Here is a 20683-nt window from a genome sequence, read left to right on the forward strand (position 1 = left end):
GGCAGATAGACAGAGACGTCTGTCAGTGGGAAATGTAAGGTGGGAAGAAAAAAACAGAAGGAGGTGTTTGTGTGTAGAGCTTCAACCAACTGAGTTGATTCCAGAGTATCTAAAGAGGGCAGCTAAGCTTTGGAAGGTTGATCCGGGCGGGAGGCCAGATATTTCAGGACTTGCAGGAAACCCTAGAAGGAGGTGTGGGATTGGACAACTTGTGGATGATCACCTCCAGCATCGTGTGCATCGAAACAGGAAAAAGGAAGATCAAGAGAAAGAAGAAATTTTAAAAAAAAAACGAATAAAAATGTCTGAACTACCACATGGTAGAGACGGAAAAGAAAATGAACAAAACAAAGGAAAAGGCCAAGCAGATTCAATTTTATTAATACAGCGCTCGATCACAACAACAGTTGCCTCAAGGTGCTCGGTTGGGACCAAGCAGATGGTGGCAACACCTACAGATTTGAAGCCTGAGATATGTTAAAGAGAAATATTTTCATATATGGTTAAGATGTCTTTTATATATAAGCTGGCTCCCGTGCATGTCCAGGGCGGGTTTACTTCGGGGATGGCGTTCCTTTGCTGCTGGAGGGAGTTGCCAGAACTTCACCGCTCTGGTCCTCCAGGCTGAAGTTGGTTGGAATGTAAGCATAATTCCTGCTGTAACCGTAAAAGCTGTCATAGAATAAACTGGCAGATAAATTTAGTGGCTGAAATGTTTTCAGTGGTGCGCAATGTTAACTGTTAATGAGATTTTGCTTTGTCTCACATTACTCCAGCAAAGCTCTCCTCACTTACCTGAAACTTCCTCTGCAGCCTGCTCATTCGGCCCGGTTCTCCCGGATCCATTTCTGTCTGCTTTTGGCTCCTGGGGGGTTATTTCGACTTCCACCTTCATTTTCAAAGAGAAAGACACTCACACCCGACATTCCCTCTCTTTCTCTTTCTCACGCTCACACACTCCACAAGAAGATTGTTGATTTATGTGTCTGTGCATTTTTGCATGTTTGCTTTTCTTACAGGTGCGGCAGTTGGTGATTTCAGACCATAATTCTGATCACAAAAGCTGACAGATAGGGCAGGATTTTAAAAAATAAATAAATAAAAATGATGATGACGATGAAGCTGTGACGGATTATTAGAGATCCTTCTGGACTGTGTGACCTCTGTGTGTCTGATTCAGCAGTTGTGCTAGTCTCATCTGTCACACACCCCGTCTTCTAAGGTAAGGTTAACTTACATAGAGGAGAACGGGGGTCTAGACAGGGGAACACCGAGGAACACACAATGGGACAAATCGGGATTATCAAGACGCGCAAATTAAACTCAATACCATCAAAATAAATTGGTAACTAAGACAAACAGACACACAATTTCACATCAACTATCAAGGATTATTTTTACTGAGTTTATACTTTTGCTGCATTCAATTTGAGAAAAATTGTCCATCATTTATGTGGAATAAAGGACAATTTTGCTCATTTGATTTTAAACTATGGTAAATGGCCTGTATTTGTATAGTGCTTTACTCGTCCCTAAGGACCCCAAAGCGCTTTACATATCCAGTCATTCACCCATTCACACACACATTCACACACTGGTGATGGCAAGCTACCAGAGGCGAGGCTGCCGGACACTGGCGCCACCGGGCCCTCTGACCACCACCAGTAGGCAACGGGTGAAGTGTCTTGCCCAAGGACACAACGACCGAGACTGTCCAAGCCGGGGCTCGAACCGGCAACCTTCCGATTACAAGGCGAACTCCTAACTCTTGAGCCACGATCGCCCCACACAACTATGCACAACTGTGGTGTAGGTGAGCCAGAGGAAGAAAAATGTATCAGAAAATTTAATGTCAGCTTTAAAATAAATTTTGCTAGATTCAATTCAATTTTATTTACACAGCGCCACATCACAACAACAGTCACCTCAAGGTGCTTTACATTGTAAGGTAGACCCTACAGTAATACACACAGAGAAAAACCCAACAATCATATGACCCCCTATGAGCAAGCACTTTGGCAACAGTGGGAAGGAAAAACTCCCTTTTAACAGGAAGAAACCCCACCAGACTCGGGGAGGGGCGGGGCGATTGGTTGCAGCAGATGGCAGATGGGTGAGGAGAGGAAGACAGCACAAAAGACACATTGTGGAAGAGAGCCAGAGATTGATAATAACTAATGATTAAATGCAGAGAGGTCTATAAACACAGGTGAGTGAAGAAGAAATACTCAGTGCATCATGGGAATCCTCCAGCAGCCTACACCTATTGCAACTACAGGAGGATTCGGGGTCACCTGATCCACCCCTAACTATATGCTTTATGGAAAGGAATAGTTTTAAGCCTAAAAAGCGAAGAGTGTGTCCGTCTGCTGAATCCAAACTGGAAGCTGGTTCCACAGAAGAGGGGTCTGAAAGCCGAAGGCTCTGCCTCCCATTCTGCTTTTAAATACTCTAGGAACAACAAGTAGGCCTGCAGTGTGAGAGCGATGGAAATGACAGTTCGCTTGACATCATTGTTGATCCTGTGTCAGTGAGACACAAAAGTTGCTCTTAAACCCAGAGGCAACCCATAATTATGCAATTTCTCATCTCTTGGATAATTAAGATTAAGGAACTGACCTCCCGCTCATTGCTCCTTCAGTGGGCTGCTTTCAGTCATTATGCAAATGTACTGTTTATAAGATTGAAACCTGCAGTCAGCTGAGACTGAAGACGTCACTGGATGAGTGACGAAATGTTTCTCCCACAAAACGCTGCGTCCAGATGAACAGAATCAACTTTTGGAGAATCATTCTCATCTCTCTCCCTCTTTGTGCTGACAATCAAGCCAAACACCAACATCATCAAATATACAGTTGAAACCAGATATTTACAAACTCTTCAGATCAAAACACAAACACTTTTTTAATTGTAACATCAAATCAGACTAAATGTTTATTTTTTAGATTGATAAATATAAAAAACATGTTTGTTAACTTTAAGAGTAAAGAGATAAACTGTCTGTATTTCTTGTAAACGGCACCAAATTGTATTCAAACTTGAGCCACACTTATGGAGCTCCACAGTTCTCTTCCTGGTGTTTTGGTTGACATCTCTTGATGTTCCCATGTCACAGAAACAGGCTCTGTGTTTTGCCTTATATGCATCCACAGCTGTGCCACCAATTTACTCACATGGACTCTACTAACCAATCAGAAGCTTCTTCAGCTCAGAATGGAATCGTCTGGAGTTTTCTTATTAATTAACAATAAACTTAGTGTACATGTACTCCTAAATATGATGAAAGTGATAAAATAGAAGCTCTGTCTCTCTTTATTCTGACATTTAACTAATTCAAAAGATATTTCAATATTTATTTATCTAAAACAAAACAAGTTTACTCTAAATTGATGTTGTACAGTAAAAAAATGTTCTTGTGTTTTCCATAAAGTGTATGTAAATATCTGGTTTCAACTGTGAATGTACTGCTGTGGGTTGAAATTCCTCTTGTTTTGCGTAGAAATATACTGAACAACATGCGCTTCGAATATTGTGTGTAGTTTTTGTTTTATACAGCTGTCAACCAGGCATCTAACTGAAAAAATGACACTCCAAAAGACTGAAAAAACAACCTGGGCTTGAGCCCAGTAAGCCACCCTGCTCCGCCACTGCTTAAACCACCGTGGAGACTTCTGTGGACCCAACAAGACTAAAGAAAAATTCTCATATGAGAGACGTTTCTCTCCACAGCTGTGGGTCAGGGTCAGAAAGCATGAACTGGACTCAGTACAACAGGTGGGCCGCTTGGGAGGACAGTCATAACAGCCAAACGCCAACTTTACACTTCAGTGCTGTTTTATCGAGTCCAAAATCCAGCGCAGGTTTGTCACGGCCTGGTCTTATTTTGAAAGGTCGGACAGGAAATCCTGTTTATTTCCTTGTCAGTGTCTGCTGCTGACGCAGGAGTGACCGCTCAGTCAAGGAGTGAGGAGGCTGGGCTGACGCTCGGCCAGTAACACTGCTGCTGCAGCAATGATGCGGTTTATTGTGGAGTGTCGGAGGACGCTGCGAGCGAGCACCCCCAAGGATGGAGGGTAAAACAGCAACACTTACTCTCTGCGCTCAGTGCTCATTTCTGTCGTAATGTAGACTCCAGAAGACTGACACATGTTTCTCCAGTCCTTAGGCAAGTAGTATGTAGTAGGCTTTTATAATATCATATACATAACTGTAACTATGTATATGGCATGTCCTGACATACTTACCCAGATGTACAGAATGTGAAAATGCTGACACGTGATGAGAAATGCTCTTTGTTTTTGCACATGTAAAAGCGGAGCGGGATGTGGAGACGACTTTGGCAGATCAAAGTGAAATTAATTGTACTAATTTAATGTTCCTGGTGATAAATAACCCACTAATGCAACGCATCAGTTTTCTAGTAGCTGGTAGTCGCTACAACAACAGCATTGTAATAGTTTTAGCAGCAGATTAAGATTGAGAATAAAAAGATATCTAATTTTGACATACTCATAATTGTGTGTTTGAATCCACATAAAACAAAACAACTGTAACACTTACAAGTAGGGCTGGGTTTGGATTATCTATTTATCGATTAAAATCGATTCTAGCTTGGATAACGTGTAGGGCTGGTTATCATCACTGATTTCTAGAATCGATTCAATTCCGATTCACAAGGTCCCAAATCGATTCGATCCACGATTTAATTCGATTCGATTTGATTCAATTCGATTTGAATCTGGGAAATTTTGACAGTCAGAAATATTATAATTCAGATCAGCACATTTACATATTTTTGTATCTATGAAAAGGAAGCTGACACACGCAAGACTTTATCAGAGGTGTGAGCATCACAGCAGAGGCCTTTGTGTCAAAGTAGCTGAAGATAAAACACATTTAAACATGAAGGTGATTTTCCTGTTCTGGGATTTTATAAAAAATATTCTGCAGTACATCAAAAACGAAAGAAAACCATTAATCAACATATGAACATTACCTCTGACGTTACAGCGGTTTGATTAGAGACACGGCGTTTTGCATTTTGCATAATTTTAAAAAGTTTCAATTTGTTCAATATTGAACAGCAGAAATGAGGTTTTCTTTTCGCAAGTATGTAAAACGAAAAAACAAACAAACCCCACAGCGCTGTAAACAACAGTAGACTTGTGCGTAACAAGCAAGCGAATAATGAAGAAAACAGATTTTTAGACGGGAAACTGTTGTTGAAGTACAGACAGAGAGAGAGAGAGCTGTGCATCGCGGTGGAAGCAAAACAGCAAAAGTCTGAGTGAATTCATGACGATGTTCATGTGAAGCGTAGTTTGGATCTTCTTTTGCTGCTGGTTCGTCAATATTGTTTGGAGAGAGAACAAACTAACAGCTTTAGAATCAGCGCAAAAAGGACGTAAACACAAAGCGCGGAGCCGCCGACGGATCAGAATCAGCGAGCTGTCGGCTTTCAGCCCCGACCATGTCCGTGCCGTCGGGTGAGAAAGGCGACATCTCACTGATTCTGATCCGCGGGTCCGCGCTTTGTGTTTTCGTCTTAGTGCAGAATCCGTGTTCCTGCTCTCATTTACTGTCTTAGCTGTTTGGTGGTTGTTGAAATTTTGTGAGGTTTCACCAGAGATTCTGGCATTTCGGGTAAAATAAATTTATATTAAAAAAATCGATTCAGGATTTTAATGAATCGATTTTACGTTATCCAGGCCAGAATCGATTTTAATCGATAAATCGATTATAAAAACCCACCCCTAATAACCTGATATCGATTCATTAAAATCCTGAATCGATTTTTTAATATAAATTTATTTTGTCCTCAGGTTAAACCTCAGAAAATTTCAACAACCACCAAACAGTTAAAACAGTGAAGGAGAGCAGGAACACGGATTCTGCACTGAGACGTAAACACAAAGCGCGAGCTGATTCTGATCCGTCGGCGGCTCCGCGCTTTGTGTTTACGTCCTCTTTGCGCTGATTCTGAAGCTGCAGGTTTTATCTCTCTCCAATATTGACTGAACCAGCAGCAAAAGAAGATCCAAACTACGCTTCACGCAAACATCGTCATGAATTCCCTCTGACTTTTCCTGTTTTGCTTCCACCAGGATAAAATCACACTTCATGCACAGCTCTCTCTCTCTCTGTACTTCAAGAACAGTTTCCCGTCTACAAATCTGTTTTCTGCATTATTCGCTTGCTTGTTACGCACAAGTCTACCGTTGTTTACAGCCTGTGGGCCGCTGTGTTTTCCTTTTACTTACTTCCAACAAGAAAGCCTCATTTCTGCCGCTCAATAGGCTTCTGAACAAATGTATCGAATCGGGACCTTGTGAATCGGAATCAAATCGATTCTAGAAATCAGTGACGATACCCAGCCCTACTTACAAGTATTTATCAAATGGGTATATAAAACCCCCTTTTTAAAAATATGGTTATGTTTAAATTGTTAACATCTCAGATAAAACACAAAAGTATTCACTCATCTGCCTTCACACACATATGAACTTGAGTGACATCCCATTCTTAATCCATAGGGTTTAATATGATGGCGGGCCACCCTTGCTGCTATAACAGTTTCTACTCTTCTGGGAAAGCTTTCCACAAGGTTTAGGAGTGTGTGGGAATTTTTGTCCATTCTTTTAGAAGTGTTTCTAACTGAGATCAGACAAGAAGGCCAGGCCCACATTCATACCAAAGGTGGTCTGTCGGGTTGAGATGAGCGCTCATTCTTCTCACTGTGCAAGTTCTTCCACACCGAACTCGCTCATCTTTACGCAACCTGCTATGCCCACATTACTCTCCAATGCATCTATCAGAATATGAATGTGTGTGAATATTAGATAGACCACTGTAGTTGCAGTCATGGACAGCAGCACAAAGATAGACGTGTGTGTGTAGATAGAGGATAGCTGTACATTAGAAATTGATCACACAGTGAAACTTCTTCTCAAACAAATCTGATGAATTGACAAGCAATCTATAACTTACAGTGACTTACATCTCTTACATTACATTTGATCAGGCTTGTACCACAAAGGGTTTAATTATTTATGGAGAAAACATCATGGAAGACTCATAAGAACTAAAAACATCAGTCAAAGTGAGTAAGCTGCAGGGACTGTAGCCTAGCTAGTTAAAGGCAGCTGCTGAGACAGCCTTGGCTATAATTTCAGGAATTAGGAGAATGTGAAGGAAAGGAACATTGTTTTTTTACACTACTCGAACTAAAAGGACAATACAAGAAATTATGTCCTGTGGCGTTAATGACATCAGGTTGTGGTTGGGTTGGCAGCAGGGGTGAGCAATGAAAATGAAATTAAATCATGTTTCAAAACAAAGTGTTTTAAGTGGAAGGAAACAACGTTAGAAGCTTCCTTTCACTTCCTGGGGTGTCACCGTGAGGATGCGCGACTACTTAGAGTAGCAAAGCTAGAAAAAAATGATTTGTCCTCTATAACCACTGCAAATACAGGACAACACTACCACACTACATGCTTATGAATGCTGTGTCAAGGATGTCAAATGACATAGTTGTTGTTGGAAACATAAGTAGCATGACACAGGATTCCTAAGCATGTAGTGTGGGTGCAGCTGAGTAGCTGACATGAAGGGAGCAAATGTTCCAGGATGGCACTATCTGTTGTTTTTTGTTTTTTTGTTTTTTGATTTTCCACAATTTGTTTAATAGGCTCCATGAAGCCAAACTGACAAAAAAAAGTTGATCATACAAAGAACAAAAAGTACAAAACAGTTCCCGGTTTGAGATATATATAAGCTTTAGGGAAACAAAGTTACATTTCTCGATCACTTTAAACAAGATTAGTCCATTTTACAGCACATTAAAAATGCAGATGTTGAGCAGAGCACGGAAGATACCTTGGACAGACTGTAGCATGCTGCAATTTGCAACTTCATGAACAGCCGGCCACTTCGGATGTGTAGTTCACCAGTCTGAAAGGAATTCACTCTTTTGGGAAATTGAACAAACAGGAGCCTCAGTTAAACTAAGGGTTTTTTTTCTCTTTTTTAATATTAATTTGAATTTAGCATCAAGTCTCCCAAAAGTCTGTTTATGAGCATATATCTTTCCTCTCAGTTTAAAACCTGGCAGGAGGTAGGTCAGTCAGAGACTGAGGGGGAAAATAAGGAACACAAACAAGCCCCAGATATTGCAATATATAAGAAAAGGAATCAAATCAGGAAGCACTTCAAGTGCTGGACAAAGTTTAGAGCAATGGTAGTGGCTGTTCAATGAAAAGCCACACTGAGAACTGTTTTGATCCCCAAAAATGGGACTTTACAGTATCAAATTACAGATGCCTTTTAGTTGCACGATCTTTGAGAAATGAGTCCAATTAAGCATGGTTAAGATTCTTTAACTGTAATTTGTAACAGGTTTTATAAGGAATGACCAAAACCCATTGCTACATTTTTCTTCTTTTTAAAGATGCTGAACTATTACAACAACACTATCTGTTGTTAATAAAAGCACCTCTGCTTTTTCCCGTGCACTTCTCGGTTTCTGCCTGAACCATCTGCAAGCCTCTGATGGTAACAGTGAGAGTACTGTCCTGTGGCTTTATCTCCCCTCCTCCATCTGTGTCTCTGATCTGGTCCTATCTCCTTTCTGTTATCACCTCATTATTTCTCTGCATGTGCTGTTTTCTGCAGAAATGGCTGCTATTTTCATTCTGGTCAGACGGCAACACGGGTGATTCAAAGTAATCAAAAAAGCACAAATCAGTTACTAAATCTTAGCTTGACCTGAGAGAAAAGGAGTTCCAGGTTAACCTAATCCCAGAACATGCTAACCACACAAAGTAAAGTTATTTACTCCAAATAGGGGGACATTTTATTGGCTGATGAACTGTTTTACTCTACCTGTAACTGCTTGTAGAGGAGCAGCATCCAAACTGTACATACCTGAACAATTTTGCATTTTGACTTTGGTAGCACATTGCAGTGCTTCGTTCTAGCTCTATTTTGATTAAGTGCACAAACTATGTGGGAGATAAAGCCATCATCCTATTGAAACTTTAGCTGTTCAGGAGTAACTACACAGAATTACATGAGAGGTAGCTGATGATCTGAGTAGTACCTACAAAATGGCAATGCACCTATTCTCAGAGTACCCCTTCACCCAAGATCATTGCTTTTGCTTGCATGGTTGTATTTGTGCTCTTGAAAACTATTTGATGAAAACACCAGTGCGGCTGGCTAATGAAGTAGGGCAGAATGAATATTGATTGATATTGATTGGCTGTGCAGACTGCTGCTGCTTTGCCATAAAAATCCTAGATTTTTATGGATGTCTCTCTCTCTCTCTCACACACACACACACACACACACACACACACACTGTGTGTTGTGTAGGAACTGATCATACTGCAGAGGCCAGTGGTGATGGAGAGGGGGAGAGTATAGAGAAGGATATGAAGGAAACAGTGGTATGGCAGGAAACTGAGGAGGAGGAAAACATGAAGGATGGAGACTTGTACAGGAGCGGGCGTTCTTCCATTGATGCATAAGTCGGCTCTACCCTTCTCTGGTCTGACTCATCTTCCACGCTGGTGCAGTCTGCCTGTGTGCATTTTCCAGCACACACACACACGTGCGTGCAGACGCTGACACGTTAACAGAGGGAGCTCCGCCTCCTCTGCAGTGTAGCGACAGCTAGAGAGGGGCAGCAATGGAGGAGCCAGCAGTGCAGCAGGAAAAAATAGAGGGATCGTGGGAAGGAGGGCATGATGAAGGAAAAGCAGACTGGAAGAACGAATGCTCTCTCTCATCCCTCCTTAAACATTCCTGTCTACTTTGCTGGTCATCTCCCAGGGACGCCGACATCATGGAGACTGATGAGAGAATCCTTGCCAAGACGGCCGAGATCAGAGTAAGAAGACCACAGCACCTAGCACTGGTGTGTGTGTTTGAATCTGTGTGTCTGTGTGTGTCTGTGTTTTTTGTCGAAATCACGTTTTCTGTTATTTGTGAGATCATTTGGACAGTACCTATATCATTTTTATGCATGTGTGTGGCTGTAAGGTTTCCAGTTTGGGACCCTTCCATCACTGCATTTCCCATGATGCTCTCATGTGATGTCATGATGCTGTAGGACTAGTCTCACAAACATGAAGCTGTAAACACACACGTGTTCAGCGCAAGTCTGGATTGCCAAATGTCCTGGTCCTTGAAATGTTCAGATTTTGGTGACTTCTCTATGAACTTTAAAAAAGGGGAAGTGCCATTTCTGGTGCCAGAACAAAAACCAACCAAGCAAAGGGAAAAGCTCTGTACAGTAACTTGGGCTGGTGTATTTTCGTAATTTTGTTTTTTCACCTGCACTTTGTGTGTGTGAATGTTTCATCATCCCAGCATTTATATCGTTCTGCAGATTTTAACTGTGTCTTTGTGTGTGATGTAGGAGCTGGAGAGCGCAGTGGCAGTGGAAAACTTGGAACTTCAGGAGCAGAGGTCAGACCGCAAAGAGCTGGAGGAGACACTAGTTAAATTAGAGAAACACAAAGAGAAACTGATACAGCAAATAAAGGGAACCAGACAGCTCTGCTATGAAGAAAGTCAGCAGGTAATGATGCACAGTACTGCTGCTCTGGCAGCCTGTGCTCTGTATGTAGTTTTCCTTTAGGTTTATGACGCTTTGCTTTATTAGTATGTTTTAGGGTTGAGTTCTGCTCCTCTAATATTTTGAGTTATTTTGTATTCATGTTTGCCGAGTCTCTCTTGTTCCTGTGTGTGTTCCTTCATCATGGCCCCTGTGTCAAGCCCCATGTCTTAGTCTGCATCTTGGTGTGTTTCTTGTTTTATTTTGACAGTCTCTTGTCCCATGTTCAGTGTGTTCAGTTTTGCTTCCCCCTTCTCGTCTGTTAGATTATGACCTGCTGTGTTCCCCAGGTCTCTCCTCTTTGCTGTGATTTCCCCTTTTGTATATATTATTTGTGTTTTACTCTGTCAATCATTGTGATCTCTCTCTTGATGTGTGCCCTGTCTGTGTGGTAAATCGCTGTACTGCTATGTCTGTTTTGTTTTTGTCAGTTAGCCTCCCTGGTTTTTTATTTCTCAGTAGATCCAACAATAAAACTAAGTTCAGTCCTGCCTGCATGTATGCACTTTGGGTCTGAAACTCTGCCTGTCTGAGACATAATCTACAGCAATATATGCAATATATGTTATTGCAGTACTATTGTTATAATATCGTAACATGGGGTGTCTGTTGATTTCCACCTCTTTTTATATATTTTTATATATACATATAAAAAATTCCCTTCTCGCCCTTGTGGGTTGTCTATCCTTCAAGCTCGGTCCTCTACCAGAGGCCTGGGAGCTTGAGGGTCCTGCACAGTGTCTTAGCTGTTCCAAGGACTGCGCTCTTCTGGACAGAGATCTCGAATGTTGTTCTGGGGATCTGCTGGAGCCACTCGCCTAGCTTGGGACTTGCTCCACCTAGTGCTCCCATTACCACTGGGACCACTGTTACCTTCACCCTCCACATCTTCTCGAGCTCTTCTTTGAGCCCTTGGTACTTCTCTAGCTCCTCGTGTTCCTTCTTCCTGATGTTGCTGTCATTTGGAACCGCTACATCTATCACTACGGTGTCCGGTTGGTTAGCCACCACCGCTTTGTCCGTCTGTATCTGGAAGTCCCACAGGATCTTAGCTCGGTCATTCTCCACCACCCTTGGGGGCGTCTCCCATTTTGACCTTGGGACTTCAAGGCCATATTCAGCACAGATGTTTCTGTATGAGTGAGTAGCTTGGTGAGTTTGTATCCTCTGCTGCTTCTCTTCAATGTGGGGTCCCACAGGGTTCAGTTTTAGGCACGCTTGTTTTTCTTCCTATATCTCCGACCCCTTGGCTCTATTTTCAGGAAACATGGTTATGCTGATGACTCCCAGATTTATTTCCCACTTAAAAAGATAAATGGCTTCTCAGTAGACCCTCTACTCAGATGCCTTGATGAAATAAGGGCCTGGATGACTTTGAACTTTTTACATTTTAATGAGCAGAAAACAGAAGCGATGGTTTTTGGTGGTGCTTCTGAGACCACTGCTATAAATCTTGGTTTGCTGGCACAGTATGCTAAAGCAGTCATCACTAATCTGGGAGTTAAAATGGAGGCAGATCTTAAACCTGAAAGCCAGGTCAGAGCTGTTGTAAGATCTAGCTTTTTTCATTTGAGGCAATTAGCCAAAATAAAGCCCATCTTATCAAAACAGCTTTTTGAGACAGTAATCCATGCCTTTGTTACATGTAGGTTGGATTATCGTAACACACTTTATTGTGGGGTTAGTGATGCATCCATTAGGCGTCTGCAGGTTGTGCAAAATGCTGCAGCACATCTTTTAACTGGAACAAGCAAGTCTGAGCACATTACCCCCCATTTTAGTTTCACTCCACTGGCTACCTGTACATTTTAGGATTGTTTTTAAAATTCTCTCATTTGTTTTTAAATCTCTTAATGGCCTGCCCCCCCCCCCCCCCCCACCTCTCGGAGCTACTACAACTATATACACCTGCCCGTTCCCTTAGGTCCGCCAATCAGCAGCTCCTTAAGGTACTGAAAACTAAGTATAAATTTAAAGGTGATCGCGCTTTTGCTGTAGCTGCTCCAAAGTTGTGGAATGATCTGCCCTTGCACGTTAGACAGGCCTCTTCTCTTTCTGAGTTTAAGAGTCTTCTTAAAAGATATTTATAGTGTCCCATTAGAATGCAGCTCCATCTGAATCTGCACAGGTGCAGTTTCTACGTAGACTGTAAATGGGCTGTGAAGCAGCTCGAAATTCTCATTTTGTGCTTCAAAGTCACCAAAGCGCCGCAAACTCAGTGCGCTCAGTTTATCAGCAAAGTGCGCATTTGGGAACATTGTTGCGCTGACTTGGTTCAACATTACTTGGCAACAGGGAAAGTGAGGCAGGTTGCACTGGTGCATTTGTGACAGCTTCACTTGAAATGCCTTCACCGCATCATACATGCCATGTCCATGTCCTTGCTGAGCTCAAAAACTCTATTGAGAATTTTTCCCCAACTCAGCCAGCGGACCTCTGTATGATAAGGAATGTCAGTAAACTCTGAATTTATTTCCCACATAAAAGACTGAATTTGACAGTGATTTAAACTTTTAGTTCGGATAAAATTTGCGGTTTGCGTTACGGTGATCATTACATGCTCCATTTTTGGGACTTTACCACACAGCGTTTCCTGGTGTATGATGCCGTGATATGCTGTTAACTCACCGGTACAGTTCTCCTGCATCTTTACTCGCATCCTGCTGACTAGTCCACTTTTTTCACCACACAACACCAGCGCTCCATCTGTTACAAATCCAACAAGTTTGTCCCAGGGCAGTTTCATGTCGGTTACACTTTGACATACGTTTCTGCTCAGGCTCACATTTGCCAAAATCTGCGTTTTGTCTGGACACAAGACGTCGCACACCATCACGCAGCTCTTCAGAAACTCTCCCTCGGTAAATGGCCGGGCTGATTTGGCTATCTCCTCTGCTACAATAAAACTTGCTTTCACAACAGCTTCACTTTGTGATTTTGCTCTGGTGAAAAACATCTGCTGAAATGTCAGATTCTTCTTTAGCTCTTCTACTTTCTGTAGTTTCTGCATTTAGGTTTTTCAGCTTATCCTGATGTTTTGTCTCGTAGTGCCGTCTTAAATTAGATTCCTTAATTACAGCCACATTAGCTCCACTAATAAGACACACAGGTTTACCGGCAATGTTTGTAAACATATATTCAGTCTCCCACCGGTGCTTAAAGGCTCTGTTTTCAGAATCAACTTTTCTTTTCGCCATTGTAAGGGGCTAGCTTCGCAATTCGCTAGCTTCGGGAATGTTCCCAGCTAGCCTAGCATTCAGCAAGGGATCTGTAGTTTGTGTGTTATTAGTGCCTCATATCGGCAGGCCATGCATAACAATAATAATAAGTCTATATAAAATGATAAATGTCCGCCGGGCCAGATGTGGCCCGTGGGCCTTGAGTTTGACGCTTATGCTATTTGCATTTACAGCACTTTGTGAACTGTGGTTTTATGTTAAAGTGCTTTATAAATAAAGATGCTATGCTATGCTATGCTATGCCAGCCGCTTGGTTATGGCGTTCCCTTTATGCCCTGCCTGCTAGCATCTGGACCCTGCTGTGCTGGATTGTCTCAGGGGCATCCTACACAGCCTGCACCTGGAGTCTTACCTAGTGTGATAGACCCTAGCCTCTATGGATCTTGTGCTGAGAGCTTGTTCCTGTGCTGCCATGATTAGTGCCTCTGTGCTGTCTTTCAGTCCAGCTTTGTCCAGCCACTGGTAGGACTTTTGGATATCAGCCACTTCCACTCTCTGCCGGTGGTACATACCATGCAGGGGCCTGTCCTTCCATGATGGTTCCTCCTCTTTCTTGGGTTTCTGTTGGCTCAAGTTGTCACTGACCAGGCAGTCAGTTTGAGCCATCTTCCTAATATAGTTCGTTGTCTAATCCTGGACTGTGGTGCTGACACTCACCAGTCTCTGACCTCCTTCCTTCCACTTACCATACAGCCTAAGGGTGCTGGACTTGGGGTGAAACTCTCCACGCATGGTCAGGAGCTTCCTGATCTTGATGATAGGCTTCTAACCTCCGTTCTTACCTAACGGCCTCTTCGGGTACTTGTAACTGTCCTCTATGTCTGCATTGTTGCTTTCTGGTAGTTCAATCCCCTCAGTTCTGACTACCTTCCCTCTCTTTGTTATCATCCGACTACACTTTTCCAGCCCGAACAACATTCCGATGTGATTGTTGTATATCCTGGTGGTTTGGATCAGTGAATCGATGTCTCGATCACTCTTGGCATTAGCTTGCTGTTATCCATGTAGAGGAGGTGGCTGACAATTGCTCCATTCCATAGTCAGTATCCATAGCCAGTCTTATCAATGATCTCACTGATGGGTTCAGAACAGTAGTGAGGACAGAGCATCTCCTTGGTAGATCCACTTGATGATGGCTTGTGCTGTGGGCTTGAAGTTGAACTCTAGCATTGTCTGCCACATCCCCATTAAGTTCCTGATGAAGGCCCTTAGGGTCATGTTGATCTTGTACAGTTCTAAGTATTACAGGATCCAGGTGTGGGGCATCAAGTCATGGGCCTTCTTGTAATCAATTCGGCAGTGCACAGGTTGGTCAGCCTAGTCCACCAACCTAGCTGGTGTTTTGCGCCACTGGTATTCTTGCCAATTCCTTTCTGTGCCCCACTCATGTATTGACCCATGTGACTGTTCATCTTAGCCACTATGATGCCTGACAGGAGCTTACATGTGGTACTGAGGAGGTTATTGGCCGGTAATTGGACGTCACCGATACCATCTGGGGGCTCTTGAGGATCAGAACTGTCCGGCCTTCAGTTAGCCATTCTGGGTGTCTCTCATTGACTAGCAGCTGGTTCATCTCCGCTGCCAGACGCTCGTGGAGTGCAGTCAGCTTCTTCAGCCAGTAGGCGTGAACCATGTCAGGGCCTGGTTCTGTCCAATTCTTCATACTGGCGACCTTTGCTGTGGTCTGTTCTTAGATCTACTAGCCAATGAGCATTGCTGTTTTGGGTTGTGTCCTTCTCCCATATGCTCTTCCAGTATTGCTCTGTCTTCCAGCCTTGGTGTTGCTATTCTTACGATAGCACAGTTGTCCCCTTAGGAACTTTATGTTGGGGGTTCAACGTGAAGGTGTGTATCCAGTAAGGGTCAGCAGGCTAGGCACCCATGCTAACCAAGCCTATCTCGGAATATTTGCGATATATTTAACTGAAGCCATAACTGTTATGGCTGTTAACTGAAGCCATAACAGCTTGGACTTCACCAGGTCAGGTGTTGAGGAACCTGGACTGTCAGGAGTAATGAGAAATGGACCAAGGTAGTAGATACTTGTTAACGAATAAGTTCAGCTGGTTTGGTTTGGTGAGTGACGGAGGGAAGTGACTGACCATTGAGAGCATTTACAGCTACCAGAACCTCACAAGTTGTTGCACCAAATCTCTGTCAATCAGACTCTGCTTGGCACCTGCCTTCAAAAGCACTTGTAATGAATAGGTCCTGGTCTTGCCACACAGGGTGGTAGGGAGTTGCATACGGGGACCCTCGGCATCTGGAGAGGCACTGCCCACTTAGTATCCCTGTCACGGCCCACAGTTACTGGTAGGCACTGTCTTTTGGCCAGACACGTCAAGAGGCCAGAAAATGGCCCAACAAACCACAATACATACACAACTGCTCGTCGAACCTCCTCCAGCATTTCTCTGATGTCAACCTTGTGCATCCCAGTTGCATTGGCTCAGGGGGAGGCAAAGCAAATGCCAACAAGGAAGACTGGGGTCCTTGAAGATCAGGTCTCTTCAGCCTTCAGTTAGCCATTCTGGGTGTCTCTCATCGACTAGCAGCTGTTTTATCTGTGCTGTCAGACACTCATGGAGCTAGTCAGAAAGGTCCGAGGAGCAAAACGAATGGAGAAGTGCCCACCCGGTCTTGTAACCTCTAACCCTCTTCTCTCTCTTTCATGCAACCGATTGTCAATCCTGATTGCAAAATCTGCTAGGCTTTCAAAACACCTGGGTTCATCCCGTGCAGCGAGCTCATCCTTTTAAAGGGGAGCACAAAGCGTTTTCTTACCCCCCTGTCTCTGTGCCCTTAACATGAAAATTAATGGAGAACTCGGCTACAGACCGGGTACTGTCAAAGGCCGAGCAACTGATGGGCTGCTTCATCTGTGCACAAAGGATGGTGGAATAAAACCTTAAAATCTTACAGGAACTGTGCATAAGTAAGTATTTCTAAAGAATGTCACCAGGAGGTAAGATCTGACCCATTACAAGTCAGGGTCCTGAAAGGAACCAACAATTATTTATTCCCTTGAATTAACATTGGGAAAGGCCCTGGAAGAGTGCTGGAATAGCAGAGCAGAATGAAGAAGAAGCCTCTGCACTGGCCCACCTCCCCTGTAAATGGTTCAGGAGAGGGGAGCGCAGAGAAGCGGAAGCTAAGAATGTGGGTGCACTAGCCAGGGACAGGGTTGCAGGAGCAACTCGTTGCAAAAAGGTTTCTCGGATGGTCAACAGGGTGTTGTTCACCCTGCCTGCCTATTGCTCGGACTCACAGAACTGTCTAACTAGACTAGACGCCTACCTTGACCTTGGCCTGTAGTCTCCTTCTCCATGGAGGGTACTGCTCCTTGTGGCTGTTCAACTTGTAGCCAAGATTCTCACTGTTCATTGCTGCCGTGGTGTAGATCAGCTTGTTAGTTTCGGTAACCAGCTATGGAGGATCCAGGTTTCAAGCTTCGCCATGAATCTGTCTTTCACTCAACAATCCTTCTTCTATCGCACATGGGCTTGGTACCCAATCTCAGGTGGGGGTAATGGTATCTCCCCCCTGACCTGTCATCCTGGCTCCCCTTTTCTATAGCATGTGTGTTGTACCTCTTCAATTTCTAGCCATGAGAGCGGTCCCTTCTTCCGAATGTTGGAACACTGAGCTACTAGTTGTTTTGCCATCAATGTGGATGCTGGGTACTGAAGATTCCATAAGAATCTTAATCATATTCGTGTAACCCCTTCCACTGGGGTTACTTGTGTAGAGCATTCCAACAGTGCACTATTTTTGTCTCTTGCCCACCGATGCCTTCCTGTTCCTGTAGCCCACTTCTCATCTGGGTGCCCTGGTTTCTTAACACCTGATGCGGACCTTGTTAATCCGGGCGATGTCCGAGCAAGTATGGCTTCATATTTATCTCCTTCGCTCATGTCTGCGGTAGGCTTGGTTAGCATGGGGGTCTAGCCTAGGACTCTTATTGGATACAGTCACTCCAATTAATTAATGCTTATTTAAATAATTAGTTACTGCTAAACGTTCCTCCAGGTGTTTCTTTTTCGTGCCACTTAAGCATGATTTGAACTTCTGCAGGAAATCTACATCATAGTTTATATAGTGAACAGAAATTCCTTTTATCCCTACACGGCAACCTTCCGCACCATTCAAGTCATCATGGTAGACAGTAACATGACATGGAGTTACATTCCTTGGGAGGTGCAAGTCAGGTTACATTGAAGGTTGCAGCGTAGTTAAAATTGGGCTACAGTTATGTGTAAGTTGCGATGCAATCTGACACAGATGTATAATTCATGTGTTACTCTTCTAACCTTGTGTTGCTCTTATCAGTCTCATCAGAAAGACATTTCACTGCTCTTAAATTCAAGATGAGCTAATACATTTGTTGTTGTAGCCCACTGGACTGACTGAGTCCTGTCTTTCCAGATCCTATCTCTGCAGGCAGAGGAGGCACAGAAGGAGAGCCAAGTGGAGGAGTATGAGAGGGAGCTTTCCAGAGCCAGATGGAGGCTGAGGAAGCTAAGAGAAGAGGTGAAACAGGCCAAGAGGAAAGTGGAAGAGGCTGGAGAGCGGAACAGTCCTCTACAAGACTCGATCAGACAGTCTTATGAAGAGATCCTGCAGGTACAACGATCACTACAAGGATGTTTGAGTGCATCTGTCCATAAAGTGTTCATATCAATGATTTCTATTTTATTAATATCACTTATCCCCTAAAGCTTTGAAAAATGGACCATCTGTCCATGACTGCACTAAGAAAGTGAATGAAGTAAATAACTATTCCCGTTTTTTGGTAGGAATATAGTTTGTTTTTCTGATTTCAGAGAAACACAAAAACATTTTGCATTTAATTATCTCAAATAAAATATGTGTTGTAAAAAGAGGAAAACATGTATCTGGTTTCTTAAGTTTAACAATACCAGCTTTTCATGTTCACCCCACTCCTGTGTGTGTTTCTTGCAGGAGGAGCACACCCTGTACTCTCTGTCAGGAGGTGCAGTCACTCCAGAAAGCCATTTGGATGAATCAACATCTCTTGCAGACACCACTGAAGATAATCTGCCGTCTCTGAGGCCATGGGGAAGGAGCCAATCACTGCCTGCCTATGCTGACCTCATAATGGTAAATGGCAATGATGATGGCGAGTACCCCTTACTGAATATGAATGACAATTTTCAAGTGTGATCTAAAACAATACTGACGATTCCTAGAAGTGTGAGAACAGGCCTTAGTCGCTGTTAAGAACAGAAGGTTTAGAAACTATCATCTCCACATTTATTCACTATGTTCTGAAAGCAGATTTCTCCAGTGTTCCTTAAAGGAACTACTAGCAGACAAACTGGACACTGCGGAAAGAAATCCCATGGCATGGATAGCTTTTTTCATGTATTTGGAAAATAAATATTTAGTCTTCTTTGACAAATCGATGTCGTTAGTCCAACAAAACTATAATGAATTGAATATTCTTGTATGGGAAATACACCTCTGGTCACAGAAGCTACTGTTTTTACAGATTTACATGGCTGCCTCTAATACACATTATACAACTGTGACCTATGTTTCTCTCTGGACACCATCTGTCAGCTGTTTCAGATCATCTGCTCTAGGGCTTATTAGTCCAGTCCTGGACAGTTGTTTGATACACTTCAAATAAATAATTATTTTTTTTATCTCTTTCCATACCCTCAAGGATCTACAGTCTTTTATTCTGTGGAACTTAGAGAGATTCTTAGGCATGATAACATGACACACTTCACCAGCAAAAAGAACAGCAGATCCTGAAAGTTTAAATACGACATATTTTACCTGCCGCTCCCTAAATCTTTGCAGGGAGCCATTTGCAGTGGTGTAATAACCAGAGACCAAAGAGAGTCAGTGACACTCAGTGATTTCAAGCATCTACGGGTGTGAAAAACACTGGGAGAGGCAGGTCCCACATAAACTTTTCTCAGCTTTGAGACTTAGAGAGAGAGAAAGAGCCTTAGAGCTTTTTATTGTCATTGTGCAGTTTCTTGCACAGCGAAACTGGGTAGCTGGACCACAAAGTTGCAAAAGTAAAGAAGAGAAAACAATATACAGCAAGGGAAAAAAATGCAATATGTGTACATATATGTGAGTGAACTATATACATGTTATATGGGATGTTAATTCCACTGAGACCAAAATATTGTAGAGACTGAGATATTGCACATAGTTGATTAACAGCAGCTTCAGAGCGGTTGTGGTTTGAGGCATGTGGTTTGAAAAATAATAGCATTATATAAAAGCTGCATTTTCTATTTACTTATCCATGTCTAAGATTTTAATTTGTTTCATGATCTGAAACATGAAAGTTTTACACATATTCATAAATATTGCATTTGTCAAGATAAAAATCTGTCAAAAGACTGTACAGAATGTCGTCTTTTGTCTTTGTTACAGCAAAATGAAATAATAATAATAATAATAATAATAAAAACTGTGGGACCAGTGTTTCCCAACCACTGTGCCGCGGCACAATTACACTCTCCTCCACTAGAGGGCAGTAAAACTACCTCCTCTAATAAAATGGGTTGCCAACTGCCAGTAAAACAGAAGAAGGCGAAGAAGAAATTACATAATAGTCATGCTGTGAGACGACACAGGGCGTAATAGCAATAGATAAATATTTGAAAAGAAAAAGTAGTCAGTCTGGCCTGGGCCCTGGAGAAACCAATTCTGCTATACCTGGTGCGCGGGCAAAAATGATCAACATGCTTTTTGTGACATTTTTGTTTGGTGGTGTGCCGTGTGATTTTTCTAATGTCAAATATGTGCCCATGGCTCCAAAAAAAAATAGCACACG

At 42.8% G+C, this 20683-nt stretch overlaps 2 protein-coding genes across 2 annotated transcripts in view; one reads left to right on the top strand and one right to left on the bottom strand.

Annotated features, from left to right (window-relative positions):
* Window positions 1-20683, bottom strand: part of LOC309694714 (uncharacterized protein) — a gene marked incomplete at its 3' end in the record, with an annotated part of 515021 nt that overhangs the window by 173058 nt on the left and 321280 nt on the right. The window lies entirely within an intron of this gene.
* The window catches only part of LOC309694168 (uncharacterized protein), a 33501-nt gene continuing 16816 nt past the window's right edge, over window positions 3999-20683 (top strand). The window contains exons 1-5 of the mRNA XM_082514010.1: window positions 3999-4073; window positions 9832-9916; window positions 10421-10582; window positions 18286-18483; window positions 18823-18981. Coding sequence (XP_082370136.1) covers window positions 4012-4073; window positions 9832-9916; window positions 10421-10582; window positions 18286-18483; window positions 18823-18981 — 666 coding nt within the window. The 5' untranslated portion in view covers window positions 3999-4011. The remainder of the gene's footprint in view (window positions 4074-9831; window positions 9917-10420; window positions 10583-18285; window positions 18484-18822; window positions 18982-20683) is intronic.

This window comes from Aulonocara stuartgranti (genome assembly GCF_965226115.1).
Source record: "Aulonocara stuartgranti genome assembly, chromosome: 18".
In the NCBI taxonomy this organism is placed as follows: Eukaryota; Metazoa; Chordata; class Actinopteri; order Cichliformes; family Cichlidae; genus Aulonocara; species Aulonocara stuartgranti.